The sequence below is a fragment of the Tupaia chinensis genome, unplaced genomic scaffold (genome assembly GCF_000334495.1).
Source record: "Tupaia chinensis unplaced genomic scaffold, TupChi_1.0 Scaffold139677_1, whole genome shotgun sequence".
NCBI classification, from domain to species: Eukaryota; Metazoa; Chordata; class Mammalia; order Scandentia; family Tupaiidae; genus Tupaia; species Tupaia belangeri.
Window position 1 is genome coordinate 515,945 of NW_006199558.1, and position 23,133 is coordinate 539,077.

Sequence of the window (23,133 nt, forward strand, 5' to 3'; positions counted from 1 at the left end):
AAAAAATACATATATTTGGTAAAGGATTAGAACATTTTTTTTGGACTTAGGAGAGAAAAAAAACAAGTAATATTGTTGAAAAATGAGATACACAAATGAGGATTGTCAAACAAAGTATTAGACGAGCAGGTTGAAGAAACTTTAGAAAACTAAGCTGACTCTAAAATATTGGATCATTGGAAAAGTCATGACATAATTTTTTCTGTTTTTCTATTGAAAAATGCATCATGACTTTCCTGAGAACCCTAGACATATCATGAGGAATTGATATAATATCGACATACATTGTAAATGAACTATTATCTATTGATCTATCTATATATAGATTGATCTAGCCTCTGATCAATCTTAATCAATCACTCGATTTCTTTTGTAGAAAATGAGGATTTGAGGATTTCCTTCCTCAATTGGGGAACAGAATCCTATAGATTATATTTGAGTCAGTGGATCTGCAATTATTTTCGTAAGAAATATACATATGGTTGTAGTAAAAAATTTACGTGATTCACAATTTTCAGCATGACCCCACAACTTTGCATATCTTTGCTTTTTCTAAAACTTTTACTAATACATTAATCCTTAGAAGTTTCTAGTTTTTGACATAATGCATATGTGCTCAAAGTCAAAAGTTCAAAAATCTATTATTTGTTTTTTTTCTGCTTTATTTTACAGTTGTTTATGTCTTGTTACACTTTCAGTAGGCTGGTAACAAGTACACAGATGTGCCTATCAAACTCTGGACATGATAATTTCTGAGTTGGAAAGTGACAGAGGAAAGACTTCATAGCAAAGATGATTTGACACAATGTCTTGAACCTTTGAAAATTCACTACTGAAAAAATAAATGCGAAGCTTATTTGAGCTGTAGATCTGACTGACTGAATGCCTACACACACATACAATGAAGTGTAACAAGTCCGAGTCTGTATAGACTTTCTCTTTATTAAAACTGTGACTCTCCATTTAATAACATTTAAATTTGCTTTTAGAAATTCAAGGCTTCAAAAACCTATAGAAAAAATTCCTAAGTTTTAAACATTTTAGTTTGCTTACTCTGTTTTATATCTATACAGAATCATGAAACTGAATTTTCTGCTTTGGAAAATAATCACTAGCACCTCAGAAACGCAAACTGTTCTTTGACAGGGAAGCTTGACCACCAGTAGATGGCAGCAGTGGAGCATCTTATTCGCCCTCAGTTGCCTTTAAAGGATGAATTAAGTAACTTCACTAGACAAAAATCAACTCTCTGAGAATACTTTCTATGGACTTTAAATCTCGACTGTCTTCATCATTGTTTGCTGTATTCAAAAGTTCCTTTTGTTTTCCCTACGGCACACTTGCATTGTTATGAATTAATTTAGGTTAATTTGGGAAGGAAAGTATGTGTACTGATGAGCAACGTTTTTAGAGATTAAAATTAGACAATTTAAGTATATATGTAACATTTTGATATATTTAAGGACTTGATTCCCTGGGTTGTGACTTAAATTCAAATACACAACATCTACGCAGACTATATGAAATCCATTCTTCGCTAATTCATATGTAGGCCAGAATGTTATAATTATGGTCCATTACATTACATTTAAATTAGTCACAATTCCCCATTTGTCTTTTTTATTTTTTATCTCTACTAGAATACAAGTAACAACTATTAATAGCAACTAATGAAGTGTGCGCCTGAAGTCAAATAAAATTTCCAAATAAAATTGAATAGCCAATGACTACATTGATAGTATACTTACATTGACTCTGGGGCTGCTTTCCTATATATTTTTCTCTATTTTATATGAAATAATTTAAAATAAATAAACAATATATTTTCCCTAATTTTAGACCCAAACTCCTACCCTTTCTTTGATTTGAATTTAAGTAGTTGGTAACCGAGATGCCTTTTCTGAAAGTTAAGGAAAGCATAATAAGGCGATAATCTCTACAAACAAGTTTCATGAAATTTTATGACAGACGAAATACCTTGGCACTATTTCAAAGACAGTTGTCATTTTTCTCTTCACTGAATTATATTCATATTCATACATTTGCAGGATATTAACTCTCCAGAGAATACAAAGATATCTAATTTGGAATTTTAATAACATACAAGTATTTACTTATGGCATTCTAAAGATAAGATGGGTGAAATTTCTTATTCAGTGCTATTATTTACTCTTCTCCAATTGGGGGAGAAATACATGATTGTGAATTTAAAGAATATTTCATTTTAATACTCAGTGATAGAAAATACCTGGTTGACATGGTCCAGTTTGGGGCAAGGCCTTCCTCCATTATATGGTTTTTCACGCAGCCATTTAGATCTAACCTTCACGCCACTCCCACATGATTTACTGCAGCGGGACCAATTGGACCACTCACTGAGCTTGCAGTCCGAGGGGCAGGGGATGATGCAGGCCTCTTCAATGTAACCTGTGTGGAGAAAATGAGACAAGAACCATCTCCTCCACTGTCATTCTCCCACTACCACCCACCATTCTAGCTCACTTAGATGGTCCAACTTTGACTTGACAGCAGCATGCAAATGCAGAGAAGTCTTGGTAGTTAAGGACTCGAATTAATTCTGCAGGAAAATGACACATACATGCAGTGACTCTGTTAAAATAACAGCTGAGCAGCTGCCATATGATCTGCTTAGGATTCATGCTCACCATATTTCAACATTTCTGACTTTCTGACAGCTCGTGTTTAATTGACAATAACCTGTCTGCTGCCGTGTCATTCTCATGCTGCCAGAATGATACATTAAAAAAATTATAACAGTTTCTTATGAAATCCTATCTGTTAATGTCATACAAGTTCAGATTTCTGGGTCCATGAAATGTACTTCTTCAAGAAGGAAAGTTAGTCCCAATCAATATGCAAGAGGAACCATTTAACTTAGCACCAAATGTTTTCCTTTCTTTGACAATCAAGCCCAAAGGAGAAAAATGAAGGATGTTAAGTAATGCCTTGCATTTTTACAACACTGTCATTTCAGTGCACCTTCACATCTTGTATCTATTTGATTCTTTTGAAAATCTCAAATATATTGGGCAGATATTGATATTCCAATGGCAGGATAAGAAAATAAATGCAGAGTGATAACTGACAAGTCCATAGTCAGACAAAAAGGGATAGGGAAAGGTTTTCTGAGGTCTGGCCCAGTACTTATTTCAACCAATCAGACAGTCAGTTAAATGAACAGACTACAGATTAATATTGGGAAATGGGAATATTTTCCTTGAATAGTCCTTCACTGCCAAGAAAGCATTCTATGATATCAACTAATCACTGTTGTTTTCAAGGCAAATATGTGGATAAAGCAAAATTTCTCTGCTTAAGAATAAAATACATGGTTCTTTTCTGTAATACTCTGTGGAGAGTGGTCATTTCTCACATAAGAAAACACTGACTCACCATTTATCTCAAGAGCAGAGGTTCAGTTCTGAAAATGACTATAATAAAACAATTTATACATAGGAACCCCAGGTAGGTCTCAAATATTTACTCAAATAAAATTCATCTACCACAAAAATCAGCTTGTTTTTATGTTTAGTATATTTGCTTAGTTTTATAACCATCATAATCACATATAATTTTAGGCATTTTTATCATAGCCCCCTGCAAAAAAAAAGCCCTATACATATTACGGTCACTTTCTATCTTCTCTTTCTACATTCCCTGCTAATCACGTTTACTTTCTATGTCTATGAATTGTACTTTTCTGGATATTTCAGATCTATAATTGGCTTTCCTCACTTAGTACACTGTTTTCAAAGTTTTCCGATGCTGTATCATGTATGGCTATATCTTTTTTTTAATGATTGAATAATATTTAATTGAATGGATGTACCATTTTGTTTATTCACTCATCAGTTAGCAAACATCTGAGTTTTTTTTCCCCTGCATTTTATCTACTATGAATAATGCTACTATGTCCAAGTTTCTGTGGGTACATATATTTTCAATTCTCTTGGATCTATACCTATGAATGAAATTGCTTGGTCATATAGTAACTCTATATTTAACTTCTTGATGAAGTACCAAACTGCTTTTCAAAGTGACTATACCATTTTACATTCCACCAATCATGTACAAATGTTCCAATTTTGCCAAACTTGTTATGTTCACAGAGGTTTTTGATGTGAATCCAGAACCCTTCCATGTGGGTCAACATTGTAGAGTGTTGAGTTATTGCTGCACTATCACCTGACCTATTTTTTACTTAATTTTTGTATATGAAGAAAGTAGGAATTTACCTTTGTTCTGTGTTATGTAGTTGTTGAGTTATTTTGGCCTCCTCTGTTGAAAATATTATTCTTTCTCACTTAATTGTTTTGGCACTGCTGCATATCAACTGACTACAAATATGACTTTATTTTGGGGCACTTAATTCCATTCCATTTATTTCTTTGTCTTGTCTTATGCCAGAGCCATACTGTCTTGACTACTGAACTCTGTCGTAAGCTTGGAAATCAGGAAGTGTGAATCTTCTCTCTTAACTCTTTCTCAAAATAGTTTTGGCCATTTGGAAGCTCTTGTATTTCCATATGCATTTGAGAATTATCTTGTCAATTTTGGCAAAAAGGAAGTTAGGGTTTTGATAGAAATTGCATTGACTCTTTTGATCAACTTGGTAGCATTGTCATATTAATCACCTTAATACATGGCATTTCTTTCCATTTATTTTATTTAGATCTTTAACTTCTGTCTGTGATGTTTTATAGTTTTCAGTGTACAACTCTTATTTTGTTAAATTCATTCCTAAGTATTACATTTTTATACTTTAGGTAGATTTTTAGAAAAGAATCAATAAGCACTGATATCTTTAATTATAAGGAAATGAAACCATTTTCAAAACAAACAAAATGGCAAATGTAATTGATAAGCTTGTACCCAAACTATCCTAGAATAGAATAGTGCTTAAAATACAAGCCCATTTACTACACAATGTTTCCTAGTCTTGCCTAATCACAAATTACCTGGGGCACATGTTAAAAGTGTAGATTTTCACTGGTTGCTGCAGACATTCTGATATCTGGAATAGGGTCTGATTTTTTGGAAATTAGCAATTTCTTGTGTTTATTCAGCTCTCCCTCATTTTTGTAAATTAAAAAATTAAAGATCTCCCATTTCATCAGGGACCAGCAGATAGCATAATGGTTGCTTTGCTGGACTCCCAAGCAGTCAACCACAGTTCAAGTCCTGGATCAGTGGCTTAAAAATCACGATGGGTGCATGTGAATGCATGTGTACCCAAAATCCCAAGAGGAGAAGGGATTATGGCATGACCATCCACCCTGAGGGGTGATTTCTATCTGTCTTTCTCTGGTGAGCTCATGCACCTTATAGCAAAAATTTCTCTCATATATATATATATATATATATATATATATATTATATAGATTCACATGTCATTGCAAGAAATAATAGAGGTTCTTTGCAGACTTTTTCAGTTTCTCCAATGGTATTTAACTAGACTACAATTTCAACCAAGTTATTGACATTGATATAATCTATTGAGTTTACTCAGGTTTTACTAGTTTTAGTTGAATTCTTTACGTGTGAGTGTGTAGGACTGTAGTGAAGGAATACTATTGTAAGACACAGGTAGAACTAGTAAAAAGGGGAAGAGAAACAGATTTGTGGTGTCTCTTTCTAAATATCAGATTGTTAGAAAAAGTCACGGCATATTTTTCTATGCAAAAATAAGTCATAACTTTTCTAACAACCCAATATTATTTCCTATACTTTTACATTTTTTATTTATTCCAAAGGTATATGCACTTGCCAGAGAGAGACACATAAAGAGAAACGGGGGAAGAAAGTCCCTCACAATGGGATCTAGTCACATTGCAATCCCTTCTCTTCCATGTTGGGGTTTGGGGTTCCCCCCACACACATACACACAACATGCTCTTCGTGTTTTTCAAACTGCTTGGACCAGGATTCAAATTGTAGTCAGTCATGTGGGATCTGACTCCCCTAATCACTAGGCTATGTGGCTGGCTCTCCCCTATACTTTTGTCAAAGATATTTAGCAGCTATTTTCAATTTTTTCTTATATTCTCCATACATGAAACGAAATCACTCATAAATGTAAAGTTCACTGAACATACTCATGAAGCCTGCACTGGAGAAGTATCTTTTGTTTTCCCTTCTAAAAACTGCTCCTTCTTAGAAGAACAACCACTGTTCTGGCTTCTTATAATGTAGGATACTTTCACTTAAAAAAAGTTACGTAAATGGAATCATATAATCAATCAAACATATACCTATTTGTGCTGGCTTTCTTTCACTCTATATTGTGATGTGAGATTCACCCACATTACTGCATGTTATTGAAGACTTGTTAATTCTAATCAAGTTATAGCATTCTATTATGAGAATAGAGCTTATTTATTCATTTTTAAAATGAAGGCATTCTCTCTTTTTTAAATTGTCAGACCATGTGTATACTTGCCAGGGAGTGAGAGAGACAGAAAGGAAGAAAGGAGAAGACGGCTTTTAAAGTATTAATACTAATTCAAATAAAAGTTCAATAAAGACTTGAGGATTAATAAAATGCAAAAATAGATAGCTATTCTAAAACTAGATTATAGGGACTTACTGTACTTAAATCTCATATTTTTACATTTAGTTTGAGGTAGGGAAATATCTTGAGTTGAAATATATTCAAATTTAATTCCCTGTCTTCTATAGCACAACCAGTAAATACATTTATCTAAAATAGTAAAATTATCTAAAATAGAGATGCCTAAAAATTAACTCCTGATTAGTAATAATCAGAAACAGAGAGAAAGAGAGGGACAGAAAGTTAACAACATCTCTGACAAAGTCCTGTCACACAGTGGTCCTCCCCCAAGATTCTCAGCGGGTCGGGATCATGGGTTTGTGTGGGTACACTTGGTGGGTTCACACTGATTGGGGATCTGAACCAGGGCCTCTGGTGTGGCTCTAGCAGTGTGCTTCAGTGCTCCATTACCTGTGCCACTGCAGCTGGACCAAACTATAAACATGTCAAGGTCATTTTCAAATCCATAACATTGTGACCAAATTATTTAAAAACTTTTATTTTTCTAATTTGCCAGAGGGTAAGGGAAAGTGAGAATATACCCCCTGGGGCATGTTCATACTACAGTCCCTTTTCCTCTTTTTGAAATATTGGACACATGTGCATATGTACCTGGTGTGTTTCTCAAACAGCTGGGTCTGGGAATTGAATCCTAGATTCAGCCACCTTAATCACCAGATCACCAGGTCACTGACATTTTTTTTTTTTTGAAACATTTTTGCTACAGGATGTGTGTGCTTGCCAGGGAGACAGAGAGACAGAAAGTGAGAAATAATCCCTCAGGAGTGATGGCCATGCTGCAATCCCTTCTCCTCTATTCTCCTCTCGGGATCTTGGGCACACACAGACATGCTCCCAGCATGAGTTTTAAGCTGCCAGGTCCGTGACTTGAATTGCGATCAACTACGTGAGAGTCCAGCAATGTAACCATTATGCCATCTGCTGGTCCTGTGGCCACTGACTTTTCAATAATACTTTTTAAAGTACAATATATTTCAAAACTGCATTTCAAAGATAAGGTAATGAAATATTTCTAGTAGAATTGCATTTCTCCACTTTGCAAAATTGCAAAATGACTGTCAAAAGTCAACTTCTAAATTTTTATTATTCTGTAATTGTAAAGTGAAAATAGAATTACATGATCTTTCATGCTATTTTTTTTTTTTTGGAGAGGTTTTTGCTATAGGGCGTGTATGCTCGCCAGACAGACAGAGACAGAGAGATAGAAAGCGAGGAATCACCCCCCAGTGGGGGATGGCCATACCGCAATCCCTTCTTCTCCATCTTCCTCTCGGGATCTTGGGCACATATGCACACACGCCCAGCGTGAGTTTAAGCCACCGGGTCTGGGATTCGAACCCCGGTAGACTACGTGGGAGTCCAGCGACATAGCCATTACGCTAATTGCTGGTCCTTCATGCTATTTTTCATAGAGTAACAGATGAATGAAAATTATTTCTGTTTTATCTGTTGAATACTGTAGCATTAGGGAGATTTAACATGTATGATTTCAGATTGATTTGCACTGTAATATTAAAGAAGGAGATGTAAAAGTTTTATGTTGAATACTCAATAGCATTTTCCAGAAACCATGTCTCAAATAAAAGTCAGCCTATTAAACTGTTAAAAGATACAAATTAGAAACTGAGATAAAGACAAAGCTGCAAGAGTATATTGCTTAGCATCCCATTTTTATTTTCCAATGTGTAATGACATTCAATAATTGCCTGTCATGTTTATCTAGCACCGTTAAAATCCTTAATGCCACTACTGAACTGCTAGATAAGCATTCCCTTGCCTTTTCTGCTAAGATCATTTTTGAGGGCAATTAACATCAAACAATTAGGGGGGATAGAAAAACATTTGAAGCATTTTAAGGCTAAATAAACTGCTGGCATCTTGTAACAATTTATGGTTTCTGAGAAATGTTAGAATAAAATAAACAACTTTACCACTAGGGTGTTAAAACTTTTAGCAGTTCAACGCTGAATTTGACCCTTGGAAATCAAACTCCTGACTGATGATCATATTTTTTTTTAATCCTAGATGTGTTCTGAATACTGCTTTCAGGTTGAAGTGAATACGCAATACTAGCAGGTTTGAAGTGGCAACCAAAGGACATACTGTTTTTGAGATACATTGAGTACCTCATTTATTTGAATTATGAATGTGCAGATTAAGTAGCTTTCAACAATCTTCACAATTACTAAATTGTACTGTTGAAAGGTGCACTGTTGATGAATTAAAGAAGTTGAAAGCACATGGAAAATATTGGTTGGTTCTGATTTACAGCTGTGTGAATGAGTAACTCTGGCACTCTATCTGAAATATATGAATTAATCTCAAAAGCGACCTCAAAAATCTTTCCTACTTAAATGAGTATTATATGCACATGACTGCAACCAGAAACGAGAGTATTTAGCTAGACTTTTATCTATGGTGGTCTCAAGGATTTAAATTTTTTTTTTTAAGTATAATTTTTTTTTTTTTGGAGAGGTTTTTTGCTATAGGGCACGTGCGCTCACCAGACAGATAGAGAGAGAGACAGAGAGACAGAAAGCGAGAAATCACCCCCCAGGGGGGATGGTCACGCCGTAATCCCTTCTCTTCCATTCTCCTCTCGGGATCTTGGGCACACACGCACACGTGCCCGGCGTGAGTTTTAAGCCACCAGGTCCGGGATGCGAACTGCGGTTGACTACGTGGGAGTCCAGCAACATAGCCATTACACTAACTGCTGGTTCCCTAAGTATAATTTTTAAAACGCTTTCCAAATAAACAGAATATGCTTTTGCAATAATATATTAAAAATGGAAATCTGGGGATCAGCAGATGGCATAATGGTTATGTCGCTGGACTCCCACATGACTAACTGCTGTTTGAGTGCCAGCCCCGGAGGCTTGAAACTCGTGCAGGTGTATGTGCATGTGTCCCCAAAATCCCAAGAGGAGAATGGAGAAGGGATTGCAGAATGGCCATCTCCCCTGGGGGTGGGGGGTGATTTCTTCCTTTCTGTTTCTCTATACCTCTGTGTCTCTGGTGCACACACTCTATAGCAAAAATCTCTCTAAAAAAATGTTAATGTGATAACTTGGGGAAAATACTTCTATGTATATATCCAAATTCATATAGGCCAGTATTCTACCTGAATATTTATCTGAATGTAACCCATTCTAAGTAGGAGCATCTGTATAGTGATTTTCTAAGTTTGATGTCATTTTGGTGAATTATTGAGCCTGAGGAAGTAACAGAAACCCACATATTTGCAGCCAGCTTGTCAGAAGTAAGGTTGATCACTTAGTTATAATCCCCAACTGTAAGTGGACCACCCACATTTGTAGTTGATATTTAAAGTGACAGCAGTCTGTGAAGAACTGAGTCCCTAAACAGTGAAGTTTGGCCTTATTCCAAGTGGTTGGTATCACGATTGCATTACACTTTCAGATCTATACATATCTTGCAAAAAAGAAAAAATAGTTATTTTTGTCAGGACCTATATCTACAGATGACTTATTTTATCAAAATAATAAATCTTGGAAATAAATACATAGATTAAAGCATTTGCTGACTTTCTCTCCAAATTTAACATGCACAGTTTTAAATAACATGGTACTAAAAATCAGAAGCAGAATCTAAAAAATTCACTTTGGCACTAGGGCTTTGTCAGCAACAAAATATATTTAAAAGAGTGTCCACACTGTGAAGATGAAGTAATGGTAAATACATTAACTTTGAAGCTTATTAGAATTATGTGTGTATGTGTGTATTCATTGTGTAGGTGTGCATGTGTATTTGGATCTGTGGTGTTTTAGACAGGGTCTTACTGTGTTGTGAGAGGTGTAGCACCATGCCCAGCTCTTTCAGACAGCGTCTTGCTACATTGCCCATGCTGGCTGAGAGCTAAGACCCTCCTGCTTCAGTCTCCCCAGGAGCTGGAACTACAGGTATGTGCCACCGGTCCAGTTTTTCAGTGTAGGCTAGGACTCAAGCCTGGGCTTCCCATGTGTGGCCTCAGCCTGTCAAACAACATCATCTAGTCTACACTACTGTAGCTGGACCTAGAGTGATGCATTTTTAACTTGATATGATGAAGGGTCCTGGTATTTCAATGAGTGAAAATCTAAAATTACTATAAATATATTTCTAAAGGATAGTATTTAAACACTAGTTTGTCAGAATCTAATAAGTGTTAAACATAATTTTAACAAAATGTGTTATGTGAGAAGTTGGAAAACCACTGCATTAAACAAGGATCACTAGCTCTTTTTACTCTGGGCTTTCTTCTTTGCTAATAAAAACTGAATCTCTAGGAGAATGACTCAGATATCTCATTTTCATAATTATCGACTCTTTTTTTCTATAGCATCTCGCTGGATAAGTGAGAAATAAATAATTGATATAGATTATACTTAGAGTGCTTTAAAATCAGATTTATATTTCAGATGACACAGGATTTTAAGATTGCTTTTTAAAAAGTAGGCTTTCTTTTTTATGTCCACTTCCAGATATACAAAACTGACCAAACAAACCATAAATACATAAATAAATACAAAAAATACAATGAAACCAAAACTCTAAAACCTAAAGAGTTTCTTTTTCTTCTATTATATTAGGCTTTCAATGTTTAAAGGTCAAATTTATGGTTAAACAACCAAGAAATTGATTTCAACTAAGAGAGGGGAAAATGTTATGTGAATAAACTTAAGTTTTTTTCTTAAATGTCTATTTAAAAGACCATCTGGGAGTCAATTTTGTTTTATACGCAGTTAAATAGTATTTTCTGTAAGGGCTACATGTGACTTCAATGTGACTATGCAGAAACAGGATACACATTGATAGGAACTGCAAGTAAAGATTTTCTTTAAAAAATTCAAAATTCACAAATTTGACTATTTTGAGAGTGTTTTGAAGTGGAAATAGATTTATTTAGAAGTTGAAATAGATTTTATTTAGGTATGGCACTAAATTGAACTAACGCTGTAAGATCTTTAAAATTCTTGCAATTTACAGACGTTTTCTCTTAATAGGAATCTACATTTGGATTCCCACAGACCATTTTGCAGCTTTATGAACTGAAAAATCTTGAAACACAACGTAAGTCATGAACAACTCCATGGTTCTATCAGTAAAACTACCACACGGTTGTCATTTTATAATTATTTCACTGAAATTAGAGTTATTCCTTTTCTATGGCATTAAAGGGTGTGAGGCCTTAAGAAGGATAGAAATTGCTGAGAGAGGCAAAATTCAAATTTCTTTATTTTTAATTGTTCATTATTGCAAATAATGAAATGTTCTTGACAGATTTATTTGAAGTGAAGAATACTTGCTTCCTGAGACACTGAAAGGGAGTGCTAGGGATACATTGCTAAGTGTGTGTGACAGCCTGGCCGGAGGGGTTCCAAGGAGCCCAGTTTGAAAAGCATGTTAAGTAATAAATAAGTTGAGGTGTCAGGGACATGAGTACACAGAACCAAATGATAAGGGCAGATGTATTTCCACCACACTTGACGTGAATAGTGGCTGCAGGACATTTTCCAAAGGAAGCCTTTCCCTGCTCACCTCCCTTGTGCTGTCCCAGGGAGCCTGTGCTGGTATCCACAGCTTATTTAAATTTGACCCTAGGCAACTGCTCTCTTTGTACCCAAGTATCCTTAGGTGCCCTCTTTCTCTGGCTCTTTAAGCATGCAGCCAGTTACCTCAGATAGATAGAAAAGTCTATCCCTCACTCCTGTCTCTCTTTTACATTTGAAAGAAAAAAAGACACTGGTTGTGAATGATAACTGCAAAAGCAATACTCCCAGTGCCTACGCTATCAAATGAGCAATTGAAATTCTGCAATGAATTAGACATTAAATAGACTCTAACAAGTGAAAAATCTTTTCAGAGAAATGAGGACTCCATTTCAGCTTGTTTACAAGATTCTATTTATTGCCTTTTCTACCTGTTTTTTAAAAACATGTTCTTCCTCAAATACGAGTTTCCACTGTGACAGGAAACAATTTCTCATTCAATTTTATTTCTAACTAACCTTTATTATTAAACCTATATAATCTTTGCTAGAATTCCATTATAAAAAGTAATACATTTCAGGTACATTATGGTAGAGTGGTCATGCAGATTATCCTCAGAATCCACTTTACCCATATTCATAATTATTTTTTTTTTAGCTGTATCTTGAGTTTTACATGACAACTTAAAAGCACAAACTCCTAAAAATCTATCCACATATTGAACATTACATTCATTTTTAAAAATAAAATCATCCAGGGTGTATTCCTGCTCTGTTTTGATGATTCTTTTCTGCTTCCACATATTCTAACAGGAAATAATTCCACAGCTGTGGCATGTTTACTGGAGTTCTTGACTGATGGACAACATCTGGAATTTACATTTTTTAGGGTGTATTCCTTTTCTGTTTTGATGATTCTTTTCTGCTTCCACATATTCTAACAGGAAATAATTCCACAGCTGTGGCATGTTTACTGGAGTTCTTGACTGATGGACAACATCTGGAATTTACATTTTTTTGGGGAGTGGCTAGTGATGGCCATTGAAATAAGATACCTGCTTTGAAATATTCTGTATCAGAACTGTGAGTGGCTGATGAAATGGGCTGTAGACTATTGGGATTTTAGGCAATAATGTAAAATGTTGCCATGCTTCGTAGGCTATATTTATAATATGAAAATATTTTATTGAAAGGATTTTGCTTCAGGGTCAGCAGGTGGCATAGTGGTTAAGATACTGGTCTCCCACATGTTCAACCAAGTTTGAGTCCTGAACCTGGTGGCTTACTTTCTCACTTCCCCTTACCTTCCCTCATCTCTCTCTGGTGAAGGCAAGTGTCCTATAGCAAATTAAAAATAGTAAGAAAGTTAAATTTAAATTTAAAAGTGTTTAAAAACAACAGCTTTTGCTTCATTTGTAAAATGTATAGGTTCTTTTTATTTTAATAATTAGGGCTAAAGTGCTCATTGGATTTGCTTCCTATGAAGCAAATCCTAAAGTAACGCTGAGTACTAGCAAGGGTTTTTCCAAACTATTGGAATCCCAGATGCTTTAAAAAACAACTGCTGGGACCAGCAGTTAGCGTAATGGCTATGTCGCTGGACTCCCACGTAGTCGACCGGGGTTTGAGTCCCAGACCTGGTGGCTTAAACTCACGCCGGGCGCGTGTGCGTGCATGCCCAAGATCCCGAGAGGAGAATGGAGGAGAAAGGGATTGCGGTATGGCCATCCCCCCTGGGGGGTGATTTCTCCCTTTCTATCTCTCTGTCTGTCTCTGTCTGGCGAGCGCACACACCCTATAACAAAAAACCTCTCAAAAAAAAAATTGCTAAAGTCATTCATTTTAATATCCAGATGGTTCTTTGTAGTGCCGTTCAGGAGCATAGTAAGGAAAGGAAAGAAAGCAGGAAACAGTCGATAGAAATACTATCCTTTAAACTATATGGTAAAAGGAAATTAATCTTACCCTAATAAGACTTTAAAAAGACTATTTTGCATGATGCAATTGTCACTACTCTTAGAAGAAAAATAGAAATAATTAAAAGGGTATAATATGACCTACAGAAAAATTACTACAGCTGTGTAAATATCAGCTTGATGTCCACACAGCAGGACAAAGTCCTGATAATTTTAGAGTCACTGTATCATGATTCCTGAGTACATAAATTGTGCTCTGCGCTTTGTTTTCACATCATATTACCACTAGAGGAGCAAATAAGCCGTGAGCTCTCTCTTATTTCTCTACCTGAACAGAAAAAGATAGCTTTTCCCCTCAGTACTTTGACAGATAACTTGGGATATTTTGACGAATATTGATTTATGTTTTCTTTATGATTTTAAGAATGTTTTTCTTTACACATGAGAAATACTATAGTAAAATGCTAAAAAATATATTGAGCTATAAAATGTGAATGTTTTTATTGATCAAAGTTCTTCAAAAGAACAAATCTGAAGTGGGTTGTGGTTTTCCGATAGTACTCACTATGAATTTTCCGTTAAACACTTTATACTCTGTGCAGTAGATGGAGTAATTAAACCTGATGAAGAAACCACGTAAGTATGTTAAAATGTCTTGTGTTTAGTCTATCTTTCACTATAAAAGAAAAATGATCCCCGAATTTTCCTTGTGACCATATACCCTGTAGCGAAACCCAGCACTTTCCTCAGGATAATTATTTAATTGGCAATACACTTTTGATTGGAGATCTTGTGGACTCATTCTGTTTTCAAAATTGTACTTAAAGAGACTTTTCCTGTATGAACATCTATGCTTACAGAGATCAAGTTTCCAAATATTTTCTTCCCCACAACTGGTAATGAAGAGAACTACAACCTGGAGGTGTTGATTGTGGGCAGCTACATCCAGAGGTCCTGGAGGAAGGAATTTCCACAGACCTTTCCCTTCATGTGCAGCTCACAGTCCTTTCCAAGACTTTGCAGTTTGTGAGTATCTGTATAATCCTGGGCCGTAATCCTCAAACTTTAAATATACAATAGAACCTGCTGAAGATCTTGTCAAAAAGCAGATTTTGATGCTGTAGGTGTGCAATGGGGACTGTTTTCTGCAATCCCAACAGTTTCTCAGTGATGCTTACACATCTGGTCTGTGACCACATTTTGAATAGCAAGGGATTAGATCCCTGCTACAACAATGACCAGACTGGCAATCTGGTTTTATAAATACAGTTTTGAAAGAACACAGATATTCCTATTTTCTCACTTATTTACAGCTGCTTTCATGCGATAACTGCAGAAGTTATGTAGACCTTTTGGCTCACACAGCCTAAAATATCTTCTATCTGGCATATTAGAAAAACATTTGGCAATAAGTAATTTAATTAATAGCCAAGTCTTGAGTTTTCTTATGGTCTTTCTAGGTTGACAAGTGTTTTACAGGAATCAACAGCAATATTGAACTTTTGGAAAATAGAGATATGCATATTAAACAATGTGGGCCCAGAAAGTAAAAGCACCAGATAAGCCTTTCTGCTTACTTGATATTAACAGATCATAAGATATCATACATAAAATTGAATTCCATTTTAGAATATTTATGGATAGTGCACTATATCTTGAACTGTCTATGTGAAGTAGCTCATAGCACCCAAAACTACAGCATCTGGCAGTTTCACAAGGTGTCTAAATCACTTCAAAAAACTATTTTCAGATAAATCAACAGAGATATTATTCCTTATCTTCTCCAGGAAAGGTAAGTAGAAGCAAAGAGAGTTATATAAAACAGTCTACACTCTCAAAAGTTGTTAACCCAGTGTGGGAAAGTGCAAGTTGTCAACAATTACTAATTCAAACCAAAGGCTACGAGGTGTCCAAATCCAGTATTGTACATCAGGCAATTCTGAACGGGATGCTTCAGATGGCCACAAAAGAGACTTTCAAATATTGATAGTATTGATCTCATTTAGTGAAACATGTGTATGACTACTGTTTCTTCTCCATTTAGTAGGTAGAGAGAAACATACTTACTTGATCAGTGTCCTAAAGAAACTTAGTAATAATACAGGTCTTATTTGTTTTAAAGATCATAGTTACTCTCAATGATCTGCTTGATTATGTTCCACAAATGTGATTCAGCGAGAAGGACACTATTTGGAAAGTGCCTGAGTCTGGCAGTGGATCAACTGCAACATCAGGAGGCTTCAACTCTATATAGAATGAAAATTTCTCTCTAGCAGTTGACTCATTCATCCATTCTATTAATATTTATTGGGCACCTACTCCTCTAGGTGGTTAAGACACATTGGGGAGTCAGATTTCATGAACCAACATTTTTATATGGGAGAGAAAACATAAATAATAAACACAATAAGTAAATTATGTAGTATGTTATTGGGTGGAGGGGCAGTATGATATATTTGACTGTGTTCAAGTAGAAATCTTGTTTACATGTATCCTGTATAAGCCAGCCAGGCTGTCTCCAAGAGTCCTTAAAATACCAAGGTTAAATCATACATTAAAAAATTTCAAAAAATTCTACCATTGCTCGGTACATTTTAAAAGTGATTAACTTGAAAAGTACCCACTGCTGTGTGGCTAGGCATTCATTAAATTTCAAGCAAGCCAATCAATCAAGATCCCTGAGGATTTTAGTGATGAGTAGAAAAGGTGTGATTTGGTTTTTGACTGATTTAAAAATCTGTTTTTCTAGTAACACCATTCAAGATTTATAACAAAAGTGAACATGATTTGTATTGTGGTTTTAGGATGTATAAATGCCAAAAATGTATTTATATGCTAACATCTGTGTAATAATTGTATTTAACACCATGTTTGAGGATGGTGAACATTTATGTAGCTCCCAAGGTAAAATGTGATTCTAGGAATATAGTTATATCAATTTTTTGCACAGATTCTATTAGTAAGAGAAGGTCTAACATATTAAAATTGCACCTGGAGCTTAAGACTTAAAAAAAATTAATCATGTGGATAGCAGTCTAAAATAATATAACTAAACTGGTGAAAGTCAAACTGCTTCATCAGTATAATAACTGATAACATGATCCACAGATGGACAGCAATGATTAAACAGAAATGCCCTAAGGCCACTATTGAATAGGGGATTAGTGTCATTGCACTGTACACACGTGGGGATCAATTTGATGTTTAAATTGAAAGCAAGAAGAGACTTTTTCTCCAAAGCCACTTAAAGCTCCATGTCTATCATCCATCCAGAAAGCTAATTTGGCTGAAAGAAGGCAGTTGTCATAGAGATTGCAATTTAGAGAATGTCTAGGATAGGGTGGCAAAGTTGTAACATTCTATAAACACCATCAGAATTGACAGAACACACATATTTAAGGGAAGTAGTAAGTTCCACAGACATTAGGCAATAGAGATTCAATTTCCCTAGACTTTACTTTGAGTACATATGTTAGTAAACACTAAAATTTCCTGTTAGACATCCCATTACGGATAAAATTGAGTAAGACAGGAGTGATGTAGGATATATAGAAGAACTAAATAGGGCTGGTTCACTCGGTAATGGATCTTCCTTAGGTTCTTTCACACTCCCCATGAAATTCATCTTTTTTTCTATCTGTACCTCTAGAATGTAGTACTGCATTCTCCATGCTTCAAATTGACAATGCACAGGTAAAAAGTCTGCTGCCTTTGGCCAATTTCAACTATTTTTATACTTTTACTCTCGTTAAGTCATCAAACATTTTTGTGAGTCAAAGAATATTTTAAAAGTGTTTTTCCAAAAAAAGATCAACTGCTAAGTGGTTTACAGAAGCTCTCATGCATCTAATTAACAGATCAGGGAAAAAGTGAGAAAAATATGAAAGCCATTATGGAAGCTCACAGGTAATGTTGAAAACAAATGACTACCTTCGTGATTCACTATGCATAACAAATTAAAATGTGAGCAAACACTTATCTGCTTCATTTCAAAAGAAATGTACTTTTAAAGTGATATTCAATTTTACATTTTAATGTCTAATTATGATCTCCTACATTATCACTTCGAAACAGGGAGGACATTTGTATCAGTTTTGCATGGTATCTAATTAATAACACATATATTATTTGCTGTAGAGAACAAAATACTCAGTTACTCAGAGATATTTCTCTCTCTCTCTCTCTCTTTTTTTTTTTTTGGAGAGGTTTTTGCCTTAGGCCATATGTACTTTCCAGAGAGAGAGAGACAAAAACAGTGAGGAGGAAAGTGAGAAATCTTCCCCCAAAGGGGATGGATATACCACAATCCCTTCTCTTACACTCTCTTCCTAGGATCTTGAGCATGCATTCACACATACCTGCCCAGCATGATTTTTAAGCCACTGCTACACCATTTGCTGACTCCAAGATGTTTCTCTTTTACAGTTATTGTTCTAAGTACTTGGAATAATCTTCAATTCAGCAATGCAAGCATACTAACCTAAAAAATACTTACATGGCAAGTTCAATATTATGGATTCTTTGGGTTTTGTATCACTGGATTTGATAAAATAAGAACTATAGACCTTAGTTATCATTTCCATTATACAAGATGTTGGGTGAAAAGGCTGAGATGCTGGATACCTAAGAGAAGAAACCTGCAGCCAAGAATGATGATGCCAGAGGCAAGGTTCAAAAAAGTGACCCCAAGGCTAAAAAGCCCAAGAAGGGGAAGTTCCATTGCAGCCAAAAGGAGTCCACAGATCTTCCCGATCTGCCATATATTCCAGAAGGCCATGTACAAGCGGAAATACTTGGCCACTAAATCCAGGATTGAAAAGAAAAAGAAGTTTCTTGCCACTGTCACAAAATCAGTTGTTTGTGCCAAGAACTGTGGTACCTGGGTGGTTAAACTTTACAAAATGCCTAGGTCTTATCCTACTGAAAATGTGCCTTGAAAGCCATTGAACTACAGCAAAAATAGCTTCAGTCAGCATGTGAGAAAGCTGCAGTCTAGCATCACTCCCAGGACCATTCTGATCACCCACACTGAAAATCACAGAGGCTAGAGAGTGGTTTTCCTGAAGCAACTAGAGGCTAGTTTCTTGTGACTGAACCTCTGGTCCTCAATTGAGTTCCACTGCATCGAATACACCAGAAATTGTCATTGACACCTCCACAAAAAATTAGCAAAGTAAAAATCCCCAAACACCTCACTGTTGCTTACTTCAAGAAAAAGACGCTGTGGAAGCCCAGAAACGAAAAATGTGAGATCTTTGACACAAAGATGAGATTATAGAGCAGCACAAGGTTGATCAAAAAGCTGTGGGCTTGCAAATTTTACCCCAAATCAAAGCTGTTCCTCAGCTCCAGGGCTACCTGTGATCCGTGCTTTCCCTTACAAATGGAGTTTACTCACATAAACTGGTGTTCTAAATGTCTTGCTAAGAATCTAATTAAGTAACTGTATATGTACAAACACACCTAAACACACACACACACACACACACACACACACACACAAACACACAATCAACTATGAAATAAGATCCCCCAAAAAGGACAAAGAAACTTTTTTGTAGGAAGAGACTTCAGATAGTCCAAAAAACATAAATGCGAGATATTTCTACTATTGGGTTGTCAGAAAAGTCAAGACTTTATTTTAATGTTTTTTAATGCAAAAATAAGTCATGGCTTTTCTGACAGCCCAGTATTTTTTTTTTTTTTTTTGAGAGATTTTCACTGTAGGGCACGTGCGCTCGTCAGACAGACAGAGAGAGACATAGAGACAGAAAGCGAGAAATCACCCCCCAGGGGGGATGGTCACGCCACAATCCCTTCTCCTCCATTCTCCTCTAGGGATCTTGGGCACACACGCACACGCGCCTGGCGTGAGTTTTAAGTCACCGGGTCCGGGACACGAACCGCGGTCGACTACGTGGGAGTCCAGCGACATAGCCATTACGCTAACTGCTGGTTCCCGCAACCCAGTATTTTTTGTTGTTATTTTTATGAACTACATATACAACTGGAAAAGCAACACTCCAACAGCAGAAGTTACTTCAGCAAGGTTGCAGGGTAATTTCCAGGTGCCTTTGCTCCTAGCAATTGAACTCATCCTTCTTTGTCACCTCTATCAAGAAGGTAAGAGATCATCCAATGTTTGTAACTATGTGGCATCTAAGATTCAGGTTGACTCACTGTAAGCTGATCTTCCATTATAAAAAGTCAGATATATTAAAATAAGAGAATAATGGATAAATATTGTTTAATGCTGCCTATATTAAGGTTAAAAACTAAAGAGGTCGGTATATACTATGATCAAAGAGAGCCACTGGCATCACTATTTTGGCAACCCAATTACTACTGTTGCATTTAGTTTATATGTTTGGTTTAGAAAACAAGAGTATGTACAGTTTCCCAGGAGTTTGTACATATTTTGGTTTTATTTCTTCTTCTTCCTTTTGTTTTGGGAGGGGGCTATCTCAGTTCAATGGAGAATAAACAAATATTTGAGTTTTTACTAATTACTACTTTTTACCTTTCTTTCCTGCTCCTTAATGACATTTTGGGCATATTATAAAGCTTACTAGTTTGGTTGCTAAAAGTCTATCTAGTTTAAAACATTAATCTCAAATTGAATTCAAGTCTGATCTTCATTTCCTTTCTAAATATTGACTTTTTGAGATTAGTTGGATCTATCAAATGAACAGATTTTTGATAATCCCCAAGGCACGTAGATTCCTTTCAAATACTGTTTTTAGGATGTGGGTCCCATAAGACTACCCATCACCATCTTTGAGACTTAGTGGTTGACTTCTGGACAATGAGACAATGCCATTTAATATGCTGTAATAGCAATAATATTTAGTATGGGATTCTGTAGTGTCCAATTTAGAACACACTTCTGTAAACTTTCATTCCCCCTCCACTGTGATATATTCCTAGAAAATAGCAAATAAATAACATTGAAGAAAATTTTGATTACCATGGCTGTTACATCTGGATGTTTCCACAAGCCTGCCATTTTGGTCGTAGCATGCCATTGCTTGGTAACGATATCCTTGTCCACATTCCTTGATGTCTCCTTGTACTTTCATTCCCAGTAACACTTCCACTTTTCCCTCTGGTAGAATACAGTCTGACCAGTTTCCCACAGGTTGGGCATTATATTTATCACAAGGACAATACTGAGTCTCAATCAGGGGGTACAAATGGGAATTTTTACATTTTTCCTTCTTTTTACTTTTTCCTGTGGAAGAGAAACCACCAGACAATTTAAGCTGGAAATACCATTCTTATTTTCAAGCATTCCTAAATTTACTCATTTTTATGTCTGTTCATTTTTAACCATATTCAACAGTAGCTTATAAATAATGGCTGCATTCTTAGCCTACAGAGCTTTCTATATATTGTTATTTGGTGCTTTCCATAGTGAAATTTAATTCTTTTCATTTAAACATAGTCCATCTTGCATAAGACACTAACTGTTCTGTTGAATTTTATACTGCTGAAAGTGATTAAAATCTCTAAAATGATCTTGTGTTTTCACTGATTGGGGAGTTTGAGGTAATTACATAGATCTCTTTATAACATGTGCAAAATAAATTAGGTCAGTTCCCTGGATGGCAGAGCTTTCTTGCTAACTCCAAGTTGATGGTAGAATTATGTAGAATCACAATTCAGAAATGAGATTTTTAAAATTCATTACTCTGATCACAGTTTTGGATCTCTCAGTATTTCTGATGAGTAGTCATCTTGACACACTTGGTGATTTATATAGGAAAAAATATAAAAAATGAAGATTGGACCAGCCAGGGGTACGGCAGTTAAGGCAGCTGGATTCCATATGGCCTACCAGAAGGAGATGTGTTTGCATGAAACAATGCCCTTCTCAGTCATCCCAGATCAATCACTCTGAGGTCTTAAAGTAGTTACCCTCTTCTAATATTTGCTTAAAATATGTGAAGTTTTTCTTGCTATTTCAATAACAGATAGTACAGTTAATTTCCAGCATTTCTTAAACTGTTTTATACCATATAATTTTCATTGATTATATGGGCATATATATGTCCACATAATCATTCAGTGAGCTATTAGAAACAAATATTTATTTGAACTGTATCACATATACTTGTATACTTTTTATATTATATGTAATATATATTTTATACTCTTAATTAATTATGTATAACTCATTGCATAAATTTGTATATAACTTTCACAAGCTGCCTTGTATAGTTTTCAACAGTCTTTATTATACTGATGGTCACTTTATAACTTTAAAATTATACTGGTGGTCACTTTATAACTTTAAAATTATACTGGTGGTCACTTTATAACTTTAAAATCAGGTTTCTTTTGCTACGGATAATATGTTCAAATGTTCCTACTAGTTCAGTAGGATGGCTCCTACTCAGCTTGTTATATAACTGTTTTTTGTCAATGTAACTTTTAGATGCAGTTTTCAGATACATAATTAACATCCCATTCCTCCTTTTAGGAGATGAAGGATGACCTGAGCCTAGGACAGTAGGACTAGGTTTTAAAAATATAGTGGCAATCTCTTCTCTTTACTTCAAGTGCTTCATAGTTTCTGGGCAATACACCAAAAAAAAAATATTTAAACCAAAAAATGATCAGTCACATTTGGATAGGGAGTCAGGCTGCTTTAATTTCTACTAAAAGGTGTAATGCCCCATCACTGCCAAATTACACTAAAATACACACTTAAATCCATTGAAAAATTAAGTATAAGTCTAGCAACAATAAGATATTTTTAAAGACAGTGTCAGAACTCTCTTGGTCTGACACTTACTGTGTTTTTCTACCGTGACAAGCATTGGCTGTGGTGTTCCATTTATTCTTACCTACGATAGTACGCTTTCTGGTCCTAACTGCACCACAGTCTCCATTGCAAGAAGAAAACTTGGACCAGCTGGTAAATTGACAGTCATCTTGGCAGGGGATCTGGCAGGCTTGAGTAAGAGCTGGCACAGGGCCTGCATACTGAAAGCACTCATGGATGCCAGCCTGTCCTCCATCTTGCTTTCGACAAGTGATAGCTAAAAGAAAAGCAAAAGTCTGGTTATTACAAATTTGAAGGTCTAATTACTCAATAATTTAGAGATTAACCTACCATTTGTCTAGATATT

At 35.6% G+C, this 23,133-nt stretch overlaps 1 protein-coding gene across 2 annotated transcripts in view; it reads right to left on the reverse strand.

Annotated features, from left to right (window-relative positions):
* Positions 1-23,133, reverse strand: part of THSD7A (thrombospondin type 1 domain containing 7A) — a 491,805-nt gene that overhangs the window by 36,667 nt on the left and 432,005 nt on the right. For both annotated transcript variants that reach the window (XM_006162059.3, XM_006162058.3), the window contains exons 12-14: positions 22,849-23,043; positions 20,967-21,230; positions 2,249-2,427 (exon numbers count right to left, since the gene is read on the reverse strand). In XM_006162059.3, the coding sequence (XP_006162121.1) occupies positions 2,249-2,427; positions 20,967-21,230; positions 22,849-23,043 (638 nt within the window). The remainder of the gene's footprint in view (positions 1-2,248; positions 2,428-20,966; positions 21,231-22,848; positions 23,044-23,133) is intronic.